Here is an 18,092-nt window from a genome sequence, read left to right as displayed (position 1 = left end):
AGAGCCTTCAGTTTTCAGGCCCCTCTTCTGTGGAACCAGCTTCCAGTTTGGACTCTGGAGACAGACACTATCTCTACTTAAGATTACTCTTAAGTAGAGATAGGCTTAAAACGTTCCTTTTTGCTAAGGCATATAGTTAGGGCTGGATCAGGTGACCCTGAATCCTCCCTTAGTTATGCTGCAGTAGACTGCTGGGGGATTCCCATGATGCATTGAGTGTTTGTTCTTCAGTCACCTTTCTCACTCTGTCTCTCTTCCACAGCATGTCTTTTATCCTGTCTTCCTTCTCTCACCCCAACCGGTCGCAGCAGATGGCCACGCCCCTCCCTGAGCCTGGTTCTGCTGGAGGTTTCTTCCTGTTAAAAACTAGTTTTTCCTTCCCACTGTGGCCAAAGTGCTTGCTCATAGGGGGTCATATGATTGTTGGGTTTTCCTCTGTATGTGTTATTGTAGGGTCTACCTTACAATATAAAGTGCCTTCAGACAACTGTTGTTGTGATTTGGCGCTGTATAAATAAAATTGAATTGAATTGTATCTGTCTCTCCCGGTTTTAGTGTTCAGTGTAAGACAATAAAACAGTAATGTTAACATTCAGAGGCAGAAACTGTTGTGTGACAAAAAAATCAAGTCATTCATTAAATGATTAAAAAGGTCATTGTGCATCTCTGTTTCATGTTAGCAGTACATTTGAGCATGAAACGGTTATACAAATAAGGGTGGAATTTTATTTACATTTTTTATTTAATTTTGTGCACGTGACAAGATTTTCTGAGCAGACCACAAGTTTTCTTACAAAGCTACTCTTGTTACATGTAAAAACATAAAAGTCTGCGACAGCAGCACTCGATCTCTAGCAATATAATAATCTAGTAATTACTTTCTAATAAGTCTTATTAAAAACAACATGAGTTTGAGTTCATAAAATGTGTTTCTTATTAGAGGCAAAAACAAAGAAAAAGCAGACTATGCATTGATGTGGAACTAGCACACATGAGCATCTACGGCCCCTCATTCATCATTTCCGAGTTCAAATACCAAACTTAAGGCTTCACAACACCTCAATGACCAATGGGTGATGTCACAGTGGCTTCACTTTTATACACAGTGTATAATATCTGATCGTCATTCTGCACCACATGGGTGTGAAAGAATAAGGCATCACAGCTGGCTCACTCTCATCTTACACAATCATATAAAAATCATTTTTAAATTTTTTTGGTATTGCCCACTTTTAAATCTTTGATCTTTTTAAACAATGTTTAACATATCAGTTTGAAATAGTGTCCTATGCTCATTGTTTTGACTGAGACTTGACCTGAACGCGACATGAAGGTTGAATAGGCTTTATAAGTAAAACTGGACTGGATCTCCTTGTTTTTGCTCTGTTTGAATTTAGCAGTTGATCAAAAGTTGAAAGTTTTTGTTGGGAACAACTCTTCACAAAGGATGAAAGGAGAGGAAAAGAGATGTTCCCTTAACTTTGCATGAACACGAACCTGCCTTTTTTTTCTTTGTCATAGCCCAGTGATGACAACATCTGGATAGCTGCTACAATGAAACAGCATTACAGGACATTAGAGCTGCTTAATCATACCTCCCAGTAAGAACTTCATAATGGGTGAAGCAGCTTCTCACGCAGTCACACTGCAAATCTTCCACGACAGGGGAGATATGTCACACAGCCATCCTGCTGTCATGGAACATATCTGATCCTGTGCCCATCCACCTGTAAGCAACCCTTACTTGCACCATCTCTATGAATAAATCCACTAAACTCTTCCTTCCTGGATTGGGACTTCTCTCATGAGGTCAAATATAAAGTTTTAACAGTGTAACCAGTTACAGAAAAACACTAGTTAACAACTAAACTAGCTAGTAGTAACTGAGAATGTATACACAAACATAAAAATAGGTGCATCCCTGCCCGGATGAAGCAAATTGCAAATTATTTAAATGTTTCTCGTCCATTCCCAACTCTTTTTCACACACACGTGAGTCATAGAAGTGCTCGTGGGAGTCATAATATAATTGGTCTACCTTGCATATAATTATCCTGAATGAAGCTACACTGGAAACTAGGCATGTGTGAATTAGTGCCTCACCTTCCTCGGAGATTGAATCTCACAGCACAGCACTTATGTGTACATATTAGTAATACATCTGCTTTGCATTGCAGAATCATAGCACATGATGGATGAAGAAATTAGTTAGGTTAATCCTGCTTTTGCATTTTATTGCATTCAATACCATTAACATACATTAAAAGAAGTTGACTCCAAAAATATTTTAAAATCTAAAAAGATATCCTTTTGTTGGACTGTTCTCATGGGCAGAAAGAAAGAAGCAGTTTTAGCAAGTGCATAAGAGACGGCAGGAAAGAAAAAGAAGCTTGGTGATTGCATCACTAATCTTGCCCCCACAGCTGGTTCCATTATGGAGGTCCAGCATGGAGCAGGCTGCACGCTTAAAAATAGAGATACAGGAGAAGTTCAGTTTGAAACTAAGAAGCATGCTTTTCAATCTAACAGGCACACAGGCCAGCAAGAGCACGGGGGTGATTTGATCCAAAAGCAGCCTCTGATTTCAGGAGCTTTTATTCTGAGATCATTACTGTTGGGTAGAGCTGTTTTGCTCAGTTCAGTACATGTGCTTTTGATATTTAAGCTGGATTTATGTGTCTAATAGTTCAGTATAGTGTCTCCTCGAGCCTTTGAGTAGAAGGTAGAATTACTGGTAATCTCCCCTAAAATGTTAAACTTCACATTTTGCCTTTGACTCGTCAAACTCATGTCAGTGATAGTTGTGGGTAAGTGTGAAGGGATAAAGTCATCTGCACAGTTCATCCTTTTTTGTTGTCTTTACAACAGAGACATGCATGAAACAGAAGAGAAGTTCACTCTAAGTGGGACAAGTTAAAAAGAAAATGCACGAGTGGAAAATCCATTTTAAAATGCAAAATGCATTGTTTTATTTGCTTTTCCTCTCTGCTCATTTAATTAGGATCTCATACATATGCTGAGTGGAAATTTCAGTATAATTAAGAAAGAAAAAAGGTTTTTTTTCTTGAGGTGTGTGCTCTTTTTTTTGTTTTTGGATGTTTTGTTTTTTTTTCATTTTTAATGTATCGTTTCTCTGCACGTTTACTCAGCCCTAGCCTCTTGAGGGAAAGTACTGTCAGAGGCAGTCTAAGAAAGAGGAATGGCATTCAGACAATTTTGAAAAGAAATCGTTGCAGAATTCGGCAACAGCAAAGTTGAAGGTTATCCTGTCGTCTTTCCCAAAAGAGAGCCAGATGAACTGAAATCATTTGAGCCAATCAGGTTGTTGCACCGATGCATTCACACATTAGAAATTTCTAACTGTTTAAACTGTGGTAGGCGTATCTACACATTATTAAAGCAGACTACTGTGAGTATAATTGAAAATTCCTGCTTTACTGTCACGGCTGGCGGGATGAGCCGTGTGGTGTGGAGGAAAAGGAGGACCCAAAATGCAAACAGCCGACTGATGATATGAGTGAGGGTTTATTTACAGGTGGTGGAGTGGCAAAAACAGGCAGTGAGGGAAGAGAATTTACAGAACAAACCTAAGCTGGGATAGCTAAATAACAAACCGGAGATCATACGAACGGGGTGGGAGGCAGAGAGCCGCAGACGAGGAACAGGACACCATGAAACACAGACGAGCCGACAACGAACGCAGACCGACACCCACTATAAATACACACACACGGTAATCGGGTAATCGCACACAGAAGGGAAGAACAGCTGATCTGAGTACACATGATGACTGGAGGACACAAGCTGAACACAATGACAACAGACACAGACCTTCAGAATAGAACAGGAAATCCAGAACACGAGCCTTCAAAGTAAAGCAGGAAACACACAGACTGATTTACAACACAACACGGGGACATGAACAGAGCACCAAGGACAGACACAGGTAGGGCTGAATATACACCAAACTTCAGGTTCAACCCTAAACTAGTACAAAATCAGAATAAACACAAGGCACAAAAATGAACTTCAAGGAAACACAAAATGCTGGGTCAAAATGACCCAGGACCATGACATTTTTAGACTTTTGGTTTCATAAAAGCCCTCACAGGGTCCTCGCAAGATCGTCTAGATTTAATGGAGCCGTATTTTATTCAATTTTTAGATACTTTTTACAGACTTCATGAAAATCTTTAAAGTATTAAAGAAATTATAGTACCAATTTCCATCAATCAATTCTTATTTTAAACATAAAACAGCCGGCTGAGAATTTCAGCAAATTTCACTTGATGTTAAATAACAGCAGCTCTATCTGTACTGTATTGTAACAGCCAGTAAATGAAAGGTTAAAAACAAAAAAGGAGAGACTGACAAAACATCCTTCAGCGCCTTAAGAGTGGCGAAGTTTAAGTTTGTGCCCTAGAGCGCAATCTGCAACTTTCCTGTTGGCAACACACATAACCAGCAGATCCATGCAGAGTCAGGTAGAGCATAAAAGATGGGAAATGTTGGGGAAATCAGTTTATTCCTGTGTTTGAAAGGAAAAAAATGCTGGCTGAAGCATCGCAATATCGAATTTTTAACTTTGCAAATATTGGTATCAGCGTCAGTCTTCAAAATCTTATATCAGTCAGGCTCTAGGCGTCACCCTCAACCACATCAGAGAGCTGTTTCTTTCACACATGTGTTTTTTTAATGCACCAATCAGCATGCATTACTGAAATGCTAGTGCTTTAAGGGCAAAATTTGCTTCACAGTGAGAAAAACTAAAGGATATCATAATATTTTTTTATTTAAATTCTGATTTAAATGCAAAGACTAAATTAAATGTGGAAGGGTTTTGTTTTGTTTTTTGTCTAGAAGCAGGTGTAAATGTGTCATAATAATGACACACTACGCGAACAATCCTGAGAGCGCCCCCTGCTGTGCCACTGGCTGAATTGCAGCCAATTACTGTACAACAGGATTATTGCTAAGAAAAATGGATATCCTTGAACTTCTCTTTTAATACTTCCCGGCTTATTGTAATCATGATATATATATATTAGGGGTGCAACGATACACAAAATTCACAGTTCGGTTCCGTTCGATACTTTGGTGTCACGGTTTGATATTTTTTCGATACAAAAAAATGTTCATGCCTTTTTAATTTGTCATTTATTAAAATTATAAATATATATTTTAACTCAAAAGTACAGTTTTTAAATTTAATGTTGCTGAAACAACAAAGTAATAAAAAATATATATCTGATCGAGAAATCACTCATCTTTGGAAAAGAGAGTTTATTACAGAGAAATGGCTCTTTCCAAAATAAAAGCTATTCTATACGCTTCTTCTGGGCTATATTCTCAGCAGCATATTAAACATATCAGGTCCCCATAAGGAGAATCATGTGCTAACGGCTGTCTAAATGACTCGGGTAAAGTTTGTAGCATGCGTGCTTGTTGTTTTTGTCTGCTTCCACTTGTCTTTGCACTAGGATGATGTCGGAGTAAATGTGCAGTCATATTCGTTGTGTTCCCACTAGTGCTGTCAGCGTTAATCTGAAATGACGTTAACGCCACAACACGGCAAATCTCCGTTAACGAGCTACTGCGGATCGCCCCGTGTGTGGGGCTGGACGGTCAACACGTTAACGAGCTAACTGCGCTAACGCACTAGTTCCCACCAATGTAACTGAGCATTGCTGGCACATCCAACATACTGCGTTTACCTTCAGGGTCATACGTCACATGAAAACCAAAATAGTTCCAAACGCCAGATCTGAATGAGGGTGGGGGAGGTTAAATTTGCCATGTTGCAAGGAGAGCTTAACTTCTGTCTCGCTAGCTTGCCCTGCGCTCAGTGAATCTGCGTTTGACTACTCCACCTAGGCTGCACTGTCGAACGCAGATCCACTGAGCTCTCAACACAGACAGCACCGTCAGAAGGAAAGTTGATAAAATAAATTAAAAATAATAAATTAAATTAAAAATTAATAAATTAAAAATTTTGTATCGTTCGATACATATGCGTACCGAACCGAAAGTACTGTATCGAACGGTTCAATATCTATACGAGTATTGTTGCACCCCTAATATATATATATATATATATATATATATATATATATATATATATATATATATATATATATATAATTATTATTATTATTATTATTATTATTATATTATATTATATTATATTATAATATAATATAATATAATATATGATAATAATAATGTGTATATATATATATATATACACATTATTATTATTAATAATAATAATAATAATTATATATATATATATATATATATAATTATTATTATTATTATTATTATATTATATTATATTATAATATAATATAATATAATATATAATAATAATAATGTGTATATATATATATATATATATATACACATTATTATTATTATATATTATATTATATTATAATATTATAATATTACGTTTCATTTCATGCCAAACCCACCAAAGATTTTTTTAAATCAGATTTTATCAGATTTAAATGATATCAGAAAGTTGTACCCAGCTCCAGTCTCCCGCAATTCCCGAAGTGACAGTTGTTTGCTGTGTATCAAACAGTGCACGTTCATTTTTCATTCATTTCGTTCATTTCAGAGGAAGTGGGTCAGAGCTCCTCGGAGGAGCCAGTGGAAGCTTGAACTTCCACCTCATCATATATGCTTAATGATGAATGTGTAAAGGATGCGGTTATCTACAAAAATCAACATATGTGTACACAGACACAAGGACAAGAGGAGGGAAATACACTGAGCCACAGCATTAAAACCACTGACAGGAGGAGAGGAGAAAATTAATCACCTCTTTATAGTGCAATGCTCTGCCGGAAACCCTCAGGTGCCGGCCTACGTGTGGATGCTACTTTGACACGAGCCAGCCACCTAAACACTGACATAGAGCAATCAATATCTGAGAGACCGGCCACTAAAAGGTTTGGAGGAAAAAAAGTGTTATTTTCAGACTAATGGAAGTTTGAAGTGTCTGAATCAAAAAGAGGATAATAATAGTTTAATGCATAATGACATCAACTGAGTTGATTTTTCATATGCTGCTGCTTGGCATTCGTTCTAGCCGATGCCACGGAGATACTCACTCAATAAATCACAAAGTAATGTGTCTCCATGTTCCAGCATGCACACTCTCCACACATCCTCTTTTCCGTCTCATCCCTGTTATGCATTCATGCATTCAGATCTCAATAAAGTTGTGGCTGCAGTACATCAGCGTCTAGCAACTGCAGATAGAGTTGAGTGAGTTTAAAATGTGGTGATTTTTTTTTGAAGCGAACCACACAAATGGCTTAACGGATATCACCAAATACAGTATTTTATATGCAGTTTGGCACAAAATCTGTCTGCTAGCTAAAGGCACAGTAACGATATTGGAAAATTAAAAAGTTTAAAAAGTTAAAGTCAGATAACTGTGATGTAAGTTTGCTCAATTTTTTAATGCATAAATGTTGTGATTCTGAAGTTATGTGGTGATTTTACTGCAAATGACTGACTTTGGCTGAAAGGTTATACAGGACAAGCCAAACTTTTCAGTAATGGGTACTGTAGATCCGGTGTAGGGTAGACTGTGTTTACAGTGCTCTCTGCTCGGTTAAGTTAAAGGTAGGAGTTATTCGACGAAGTGCTTCAGCAACACCAAATTCCACCTTTATATTATCTTTTTACTGGCTAATGGTTTAAAAAGAGCCCACAATGACTCATGTAACATCTGCAAGACCAACAATAAATATCAGAGTTTGCTGCAGCAACACAGGTCAGACGATCACAGCCTGTCCACAAAGAAAAATCTACTGCAGCTTACAGTAGAGAAGATTAAGTGAATTATTTTTCAGTGAGTCATTTCACCGCTCCATCAGATCTTAAGGCGTGCACACCTGCCACTTTAACCCCTGACCACATGGTATTTAAAAGAAAGAAAAAGAGTCAGTCAAACCAAACCAAGATGTGGGAGGCACTTCAGAAAACACGGTGTGAAAGGGCAGCTGCAGGGGTCTGCGAGGCTGCGATGGCTGCAAATGGATGATTCTTAAAACAAACAAACAAAGATTGAAGGACATCATATCAATATGTAGTAAACGTAACTCTCTAAACTTTCAAATTCATTGATTTTACACTTCATTTTATCTCTAAAGGTTTTGCTGAAAAACCTTAAATTTATTGGGTGAGTTCAGCAGGTTGTGTAAAATACAGTAACTAATTTAAGTCGTCGATCCTTATTTCCTTTTGCTGGAGCCATGTCTGCACAATGATGGCAGTTATGTGGAATTATCGGGTGGGGCTTTCTCTCTGCCTCTCTCCAGGCTGTCAGAGTAAGAGAAATCAAAGCAGCACTCCCTTTCAGTCTGCGTGAAGAAGCTGATGGATGCCGCCGGAGCATTTGCAAACAAACACTCACACTCACTTATAGATCCGAAATGTTTTGTGGATTCTGCTGGTACTAATGGATGCAAGCAACAAGTTCACAATTCACACTCTTAATGCATTTGTAGTGAACTGGAAAAATAGTGAAATACAATTATGTGCATGGAGCAAAAAGTTCTTTTCTGTTTAGACTGACTACTACTGCAAGAATACGATTAAAAGGAAAAGGTTCAAATGTTTTTTTCCCTTGAACGTTTCTCTTAATGTGGTGATTGTACAGAGCAACCGTTTCTCCTACAGTGGGAGTCTTGCACACACACACACACACACACACACACTGGAGGAATAACGTTTGAGGGTTTCCTGTATTTTGGGGAAACTGGAGTTTGTTTAGCGCTTTCCTAAAGACAAAAACAAAAACCAAAAAAAAAAAACCTATTTGTTGGAGCTCCTGGAGCTCATAATAAAATTAAACTGCCACGAGTTAGTGTTGGATATAATATAACTCTATCCTACTTTATCAAAGGAGCCTTACCTGAGTCCGTGTAACGGGGTCTGGCCAGATCCCTGAAGTAGTAAATGAAATCCAGGCAGTTGTCGTCCTGCACCTCTCCCTTGGAGCAAAGGTCCGAGAGCAGTTCCAGCGCCTTTCGACAAATCTCATCCTCTCTTTCTGCAGGCATTGCCCTCCAGCATCCTTCTGGCTGGTCGGCCACTCCGGCTGATCCTCCACCTCTATCTGTATCCTCCTCTCTCACACACACTCAGTCACACACCACCTCTAACAGCGCAAAGACGCACGACGGGAACCGCGGCTACACCCCTGGATAGCTCCGGTGCGCATCCGTCAAAATCCACTGCAAACCGAATTTCCCGGAGTTTAATTGTTTTTTAAGTAAAATCAGAAGGTTTTGGCCGCGATGGGAGAAGTTTTCACCGGCTTCTCTCTTTTTTTTAATCCCCTTTCTCTCCGTGTTGTTAAGCGATGAAAACGCGGCTCCAAATCGGCGCGCGGCTCACGTTGTTCACCTCCTTTCTTTTGAAATTTCCTTTTCTCTTTTTCTCCCTTTATTCCTTCCTTCTCACCACCACTGTCTCCTAAGCGCTGCTCCGCTGCTGCTGAATCACTACTGAGCCTCCAGGCTTCAGTAGCGCCAGTCAAGGTCTTTGAATGAATGCTCGGCTTTCACTGCACTCAATTATTTCTCCACGCACTGGGATGCAAAAAGACAGACAGGAAGTTCTGCCTCCATCAGCGCCCCCCTTCCCACACCAACGAGAAGTCCTTTGAGGAAGAAAAGCCGCCAAGAGATCTGTGTACCTCTTCTTAAACAACGGAAATGTCACGGAATCTCGCCCTGGTTATCTCCTTAGTCTCTTTTATCTCATGCGTAAAGTCAAAGATCGTATTCCTTTCACCAGGTAATCACATGAGTAATGTGATATCCGCTTGCGCTCCTGGGTAGCAGATGTAAGGGGCTCAAACACCTGCGAGGGCCCACATGTACGAGCCTGACCTTTACTGATGGAAGTAATGAAGGGCGAGAACGACGGATAAATGTCACATTAAAGCCTTGGCTAATAACGACCTCCACATCTTAGCCTCATTCTCTGTGTTTAGAAAGTGTTAGAAGAGAACCTTTCAGTATCTACAAAGTATATTATATTATATTATATTATATTATATTATATTATATTATATTATATTATATTATATTTGTTGAGGGTGTTTCAGTTGCAAACCTGGAACAAAACTGTTGTAAAGAAAGAACCCAGAAACTCAGAAAATTAGGGGAGAAAAAATGTATCATAGTTTTGCTTTTGCACTCTGTTTACATGAAGATAATCACAGGGAAAATCTAATGCAATGTCATATTTTCAGTTTTTCTACAAATTTATTTCAATTTCATGCTAAATTTTGATGGAAACTTGGCTTTAAAACACGCTTCTTTCTTTCAAAATGACTATTTGGTTCCATGTCAATAGTAGGCAGCTCTTCTCAGTGGAAAACAATTACTGACACCCCACCAACGCAGTACTCTTGCCTAATCTAGGATGGGTTCCATGCATTTCCACCAGCAAAAACACTGGTGTTGGTCAAAAAAGCTAGCAAAGCACCATAACTTTGTAATGCATAGTTGGATCGAGAGAAATGTTAAGAGTTACTGCAAAAAACAAAACAACAAATAAAAAAAAAGATTAGCCAGTGATTAACAGATGCAGGGGCGGCACTGTGGTGCATCTGCATATCCTACATGCCCATGCTCTCCCACGGTCCAAAGACATACTTGTCAGATTGAGTAGTAATTTTAAATTGGCCATAGTTGTGAATATGGGAATGAATGATTGTCTGTCTCTGTGTGAAGCCTGCAATAGACTGGTAATCTGTCTAGGGTGTACATCTCTTTTTGCCCAGTGACAGCAGGGATAGCATTCAGCAGCACTGAATAAGCAGAACATGATGGATGCATGCACAGATGGATGGCATGCTCCCCCCATTTTTGTTACAGCAGAAATTACCTCAAGTTCTTCTAGTTACTCCACATCAGTTGTCAAAGGTCTGCCCAGGCAACAGTGACTTTACTGTGACGCTGTAAGTGACCACAGAAAATAATCAAGTAAATACATTCTCTCTTAAGTTGGGCATTTTAACATGTGATTCCACGGAAATTGAAGCAACATCATTTGGAAGAACTTCTGTGGTGTTTTTTGGCACTTACACAGTGGCTTTATTTTTCATGCCTTGAAGCTTCTGCTCAGTTGAAATTTAAGAACAAGAAAGTTGCAGCTGGAAAACTTTTATCTTACCTCCAGCACAAAGCACAAAGCCAAAAATCAGAAACTCCCCAGAACCCAGCGTGTGGTGCCAGATGCAGTTTCTAACACAGAGTACCTATCAAAATGTGACACTTTCAAATAGGTAGGGTAGCTTTATCACACCTTTTATTGTTAGACACAGCTTTAGCCCGAGCTTACACGGATCCAGTAATAACATTACTTCAAATTTGACCAGCTTTCTGAAATCAGAGTCTTTGGAGACGTGATTAATTTGCATCTCTGAATGAAGCTTGCCGACTAACCAGGTGTTTTCTTAATGAAAAACATAATCCGTTCATCTTTTCAAAGTCCGAATCAAAAGGTTGTGTTTTCAAAGCTCAATTGATTTATAGTGCCGAGAGAGAGGTTACACCATTATCTAGAGTTCAAATAGAGTCGTTGATGCTGACATGTCATCGCGGAGTGGCGATGAAAGTGCAGCAGCAAGTGAAAGTGCTCCCGTGTGACACTACTCAAACTTTGATTTTTTCACAACCGGGGGTCATGTGGAGTGTTTTTCAGTGTAGAGTACCTGTGTGTCCCACTTCTCAGCACATACGTACACAAACTCATTGCACCACTGTTATATGACTGTGCTGTAGAGCTGCTTATACGCTGAAGTAACCACTCAAGATATTATCTCCTTATATGAGCCAGTTGATGCGATCCTGTCAGCCTTAATGGTCAAAGGCTCCAAAATTTCAGTACATGATCAAACAGCGAGTGCTGTGCATGGCAATGCTCTGTTCAGCTGTGTTCTGCAGCTTGATTTGTGTGTGTGGGAGTCTGTGTGGGTGCCTCTGCTTCCCTGTTTGCATCTCTGCACACATGTGCACATTATTTGTTCTTTTCTAAAGTCTCCGCACTGCGTTTATGTATGCGCACGGACGCATTACTGCACCTGTGCGTGTGTTTGTATGCGTGTGTGTGTGTGTCACCCTGGGGTGTGTCTGTGTCTCTGGTGGATGTGGGTGAGTTTGATTTAGCATTATTTGGAGGATCCAGCCAAGGCTCACAGCCAGCCCAGCTGCCTCAGAGAAACAGAGGGCATCTGTTCGGCCTCCACACCAGTCGCTCTGTTCTTAAACGCCTCTCGAAGCAGAATCCGCGCATGAACTTCTAACTAAGGTTAAAAGGATAGTCACTATGATTCTCAATGTCTTTCAGCTAAAACAAAACAAAACAGCAATGTATCTAGTAGTTTTTGTTTTATGGTCAAGCTTCTGTGAAGCACTTTGTGATTTTATCTTGAAAGGTGCTATATAAATAAGATTTTACTTACTTACTTTACTTAGTAGTACTTTGGTTTATACCAGGGATCGTGGATGCTATTGTGAAGGGAAAAGCCCACAGCAGCCATAATTCAGTAGTCAGAAAAGATGTCATGAATTGGAAGTGAATATAATTTGACACTTGACAAATTACAAGAATCAACAGCAGAAGTTATTGCGAGATCTGTGATGTAGGCAGCAGGTGTTTGCTCACATGTGAAAACCCTGTCACATTACCCGATCTTAATGCCAGCCCACATCAACTCATGGCTCAGCTGATACCCTTCTGCACATCCATGCATCGATTTTCTTAACTTCTGCTGTGCGACATGTAATAATAACTTCGATTTGTATAGCACCTTTCGAGAAACTCAAGCGTGCTTTACAAAAAAAGTAAGTAAATAAAAAAAGGTTAGAGGTTGAAGAGGTGAGATTTGAGGAGAACTCATTGCTGGGCTCTCTGCAACGCCCCCAGTGAACAAGCATTGCAGAGCACAGATAGGAGAGAGGGTAGGCGCCGCCACGCTGAAGGCTCCATCCTCAAAGCTGTGGAGGTTGGTGTGAGGCGCAGAGGTTGTGTGTTTGGGTGAAGGAGGTCGGGCAGATACTGAGTAGCCGGGCCACTGAGAGATTTGTAAGTGAGAATAAAGATCTTCTAAGTGATGCATGACTTGACCCGGAGCCAGTGGAGCTCTGTGAGGACGGGTGTGATATGTTGCCAGAGTTCAGTTTGTGATAGAAGCCTGGCAGCTGAGTTCTGGCCTTGCTGGAGCCTTTCCAAAGCTTTGCTGGAAATCCCAAACCTCATTTAAGCTGCTTCAGCTTGACTGTACAGTTGCTGTATATCTGCTTTGCAACCCACCTTTGTGCTGTCTCAGACATGAACAGCGGCATATCTGTCGTCACTCACACCTGCTCTGTTGTGTCATGAGAACTTGCACTTGGTGTTCATGAAAAATAAGTATTCTTTTCATTTTAGTGGTGCTAACCAAATACAAATGGGCTACACTGTGTAGCCTGTTGAAACTTAGTATAAGCAGACCACTTAAGAGGCTTGAACAGGCTGACAATCCCCCAAAATAGTCATGAAAACATTATGTTGAGACTGTGTAAATGTGCTGGACACCTACTGGTTTGAACAGGTAAGTTTGGTTTCTTTGTTTGTACAAATATGTGCCAGCAAGAGACACAGGAGCTTATATTTACTGACTGATTCAGCATCATTGATATTTCAGCCCGTTCTCACTCCCGAGGCGTAACATGCCGACGTTTTGTCACGTCCCGCGGCGTTCCTGAGGAACGCGAAAGGAGACCTTCGGCGTTCTTATGGTACGCGGCGGGTTATGGCCGAAATCCAGTGCAATGACACTCCCGCGGTAATAGACGTTCCAGCCCTGTATTCCAGCCCTAAACCTAACCTTATCCCTAGCCCTAACCATAACCTTTTTCCTGACCTTAACCAGGAATGATGTTAAATAGCGTGTTTCTAAGCGATTTGAAGAAAAAGAGCGAACATGTGTAGATTGAGTCCATATGGTTCTCATATTTCCTAATTTTTTCCGAAGTCGTCATTTAGGAACGTGGTGGGTAGCCGAAAACGTAATATGTTGACGATTTGTCACCTAGCGTAAAATGTTACGGTTTGGGAGTGAGAACGTGTTGGATATTTCCATTGGGTTATGTATATGTGTGATGTGTTGTATAGTGGTTCAGTCTTTTTATACACTTATTCACTCCTTTAGGACTTTATTTGAAACATCATGCTATAACTTGGTAGGCCCTCACGTTGTTCTTTGTGATATGGATTACGTATATTACAAGTATTCGATATTATTTTGAAATTGGATACATGGACTCATGTTGCTGCTGTCCAGCCACTTCAGTCTTCTGAAGAAACTGAGATTCTGCAGATCAGGGTAAACATTTTGAGTTCACTTTTGACAACTCTGTGTCAACAGCCTCTCATTCTGTTCTCGGCTCACAGCAGTGGAACTCTCCTCAGTCCTCTGCTGTTGGAGCTCATCTTTCTCAAGGTTCAACATGCTGTGCATTCTGACAATTTTCTGTTCACTATGGCGGCTATTATGGCATTTCTGTCAGCCCACACCACTCTCATCTTTTCCCTCCTCTCTGTCATCAAAAGGCATTTCTGTCCACACAACTGTAAAGTTTTTATGAGAAAAATATCTGGCTCTTTAGCTTCTAAATGCAACTCTATGTTTACAAGGTATAGGGCAGGTTTAAGGCGCTTACTGCATGTGGGAACAAATGAAAGAGCTCCTTGAAGTCACATGATAATTAGGTTCATCATGTATTGGTCAATTAAAGAGGAAAAACACTCACAACATGGTACAGGGTTTTTCATTAACAAGAAAGATGCAAAAACCTCTGGTCAAATCAACAAGGACTCTATCATATGTAATAGAGTACTTGCCTCATTTTTTTGTTTTCAATAAGCCAAACTTTCTTGTGATATTTACGTGATCTCAAACAGTAGTTCTCCAGACTTTCTGAAGGTCTGTAAAACTTTTTCTTTGGACATTTTTTCCATTGATTTTCTGTCCAGTCATTGTACCGGATCATTTTTGGAGGAATTCTATTTTTGTTTGTTAAAAATCACGTCAAATATAGCATAGTTTGGCAGGTATAAAATAGTATTTTTTGCACCAACAAGTTGCGAACAGCTAAATATTTGGCATATGACAGTATGGTGGAGGACAGAAGAAGAAATGATAGGGCTAACTATCTACAGAGTCTGTTTGGTAAGGACACCAAACAGGTAGATTATGCTGAGGTGTGCCAAAATACACAAGACCTGGACTGAGAATCGGGGTTTATATTGTCAGATATTATGGAACGATTTCCAATGTTTGGTTCAAATCTTTGTCAGTATGTATAGAGGAGATAATGAGAGAAGTAAAGGCTCTGTAATGGTTTGGGCCTACATTTCAGCCAGTGGTGTTAGGGATCTTTAAAAGTTGATGGAATCATGAAAACAGTAGAGTGCCACCAGATTTTGATACAGCATCCAGCACCATCTTCAAAGATGGCTTCATTTGTCAGCACGATGCACTGCCAGTGCTCTTATTACATCCTTTTATTTTTGGATTTTCTGATCTCTGGTCAGATGATTGGCTGGTACCACTGCTTGTGGGCTGGCCGTTTGTTCAGATCTCTCTTTCTCCGCAGCCTACAGTAAATATTGTCATGTAAACTTTCATTGTGGTGTTGTGTCCATTATTGTGTTTGCTCTAACATAATAATGTGGTGGTGAACTGTTCGTGAAGACTGCTTAAAGAAATGACACAAAAACCTGCCTGAGAGCGATCAGGCTGTGTTTAAGAATAAAGCATAAGAGAATTGAACGAACTCTCACTATTTCTTTGCACATTTCAGTAAATTACTGTACCTATTTCCCATTTTGCTGGCGAAATAAAAATAAATTATGGGTGACTCATAACATTGTATATATTTATATCAAGACTCTAAACATCCACATGGGTTCTTTATCCCAAACCTTGCTACTGCTCATACCAGCTAAAAAATAAATAACCCTTTATATGGTGCAATGATAATAGGGCTGCCACGATTAGTTGACTATCAAAATCGTCGACGACTAATTTAATAGTCGACCCGTAGTTTGAAGCTTTGTAAGATCACAAAAGACGCAGGAATAAGTAGTAGGATTTAAGAGTGTAATAACGGACTGAAACAGAAGATGGCAGCACTGCATGTACAAGGATGCCAGCTGCCGTTAAACCCCGAAGAAGAAGAAGCTGTGTCCCAGAATTCATAGCGTGGCCCATTGCGGCCCAGCTCAGTTTCCAACAATGGTGGCAGCTAGTTAGTTTTAATGTTACTCCTATTATTCTTTCTGGGTCACAAAATAAACGTTTAACATATTTTCTGGCTAGAATGTAGCTGTGTAAACCTCAAATATCTGCTCAGTTTATCAAGACACCACATATTTTCAAAAGCACTCCGACGTTTTCGGAGACGTCTGTTACCCACTAGCTCGTTAGCTAGCTGGGGTTACAGGCTCACTAGAGCCCGTGAGAACACCGGACTCCCGGCAAATGTTTTCAAACCCACCGCCCTCTTTCGCTACTCAGGTTAAACATGATATATAAGTCACTTAGATAACTTAAAAAATATATTGTTTGGCTTTTTTCAGTATTTTATTTGTTCCTGAGTAAATCTGTTTGGCTGAGATTAAAGTTATAGTTTTTACACAGCTGAATAAACGTCAAGCAGAAAACTGATTATCAGAAGTGTGAGATGCTCGAGAATATACTCCGGTGTCCTGTTATATTTTAGATAGCAAGGAGTTTATTAAACTTCACAGAAACAATCTGCAAATTTCATTTAAATTTAATAAACTATCATCTTGTCTTTATTTTTAGTTAGCACATACCATAAACACTTAAAGCTGTGAGCTAATGATAGTTATATAAGAGCAGATGCTGCTGGTGCAATAAGCTGTACATTTTAAGTTCAATGGATGCATGATCTGATCAGTCGACTAATCGCAAAAATAATCGGTGACTAGTCGACTATCAAAATAATCGTTTGTGGCAGCCCTAAATGATAAAGGTTTGTCTATGTATGTTCTCAGTCATCCAGGTCATGGTAATCGAAGCCATCTATGACCATCCTTGAACAGAGTGGCTGGCTTACATCAACTGTCTGCCACCTACAATCCAGTTTTGAGATCCCGTCCCAGGCGCCTAAAACCCACCAATGGTCACATGATAGGGTAAGGCAAGTTCTCCCAATGGTTTCACATGAAACACCCTTTTTCACCCTTTGGCTCATATAAAGATAGACTCTCAATCGCTTTTCTTTCCAATCACCTTAGAGCGGTAGAGGTTTGACTAGGTTTTAGTCATCACAGCTTCTTTATTTACAGAAGCACATGGCAGGAATGGATGTGGAGTATAGGCTTAAAGTTAAAGAGTTAAAGGCATAAAGTGTAAATATCAGCCCACCCATCAACCTCTGTCTCCTCCGGTGGACTTTATGGCTCCACAACCACAGCGCCTGGCTTCCTTCTTTACCTTTGCCTCAGTCATTATAGCCATTTCTGTCATGTTTCACTGTGTGGCTGGCAGAAAATACCCAAATGCAAGACTCATACGTGAGGAGGGATGAACTCAAAACGGCTGGAAAAAACACACAGGAACTAAACTAAACACAAGCCGTAAACAAGAAACTCAAATCAAAAACCAGAGACACGAGAGAGAGCTACACTGGGAACACAGGGAACTAGGAGTGCAGAGGAAACACAGTGAGGGGACGACGCGACAATGAACGGAGGTGAGCACAAACAAATACACAAGGAGAACAGGGAACAGCTGGGAGACAAAACGGGGAGGACACGAGACAGACTGGAGGGTGAGTGGGAGAGAGAGAGCACAGAGGGGCAGGAGAGGAAGCACAGACATGACGGGAGGAGGGAAACGCGGAACGTAGGAAGTGGACACAAGGCACAAGAACTCACATCAGTGTATAAACTTAAACACACAGAGGAAGACACAGGGGTCAGCTATAGGGAAATGATTAAACCATCGGGGAACTAAACCGAGACCACAAGAAACTAGACCCTGT

The 18,092-nt window shown here is 40.0% G+C and overlaps 1 protein-coding gene across 1 annotated transcript in view; it reads right to left on the bottom strand.

Annotated features, from left to right (window-relative positions):
• The window catches only part of syt9b (synaptotagmin IXb), a 59,084-nt gene extending 49,412 nt beyond the window's left edge, over window positions 1–9,672 (bottom strand). Inside the window, exon 1 of the mRNA XM_085169084.1 lies at window positions 8,933–9,672. Coding sequence (XP_085025210.1) covers window positions 8,933–9,080 — 148 coding nt within the window. The 5' untranslated portion in view covers window positions 9,081–9,672. The remainder of the gene's footprint in view (window positions 1–8,932) is intronic.
• Window positions 9,673–18,092: the final 8,420 nt, after the last annotated feature.

Source organism: Neolamprologus multifasciatus, chromosome 7, assembly GCF_963576455.1.
Source record: "Neolamprologus multifasciatus chromosome 7, fNeoMul1.2, whole genome shotgun sequence".
NCBI lineage: Eukaryota > Metazoa > Chordata > Actinopteri > Cichliformes > Cichlidae > Neolamprologus > Neolamprologus multifasciatus.
This window is presented reverse-complemented; position numbering and strand designations above follow the sequence as displayed.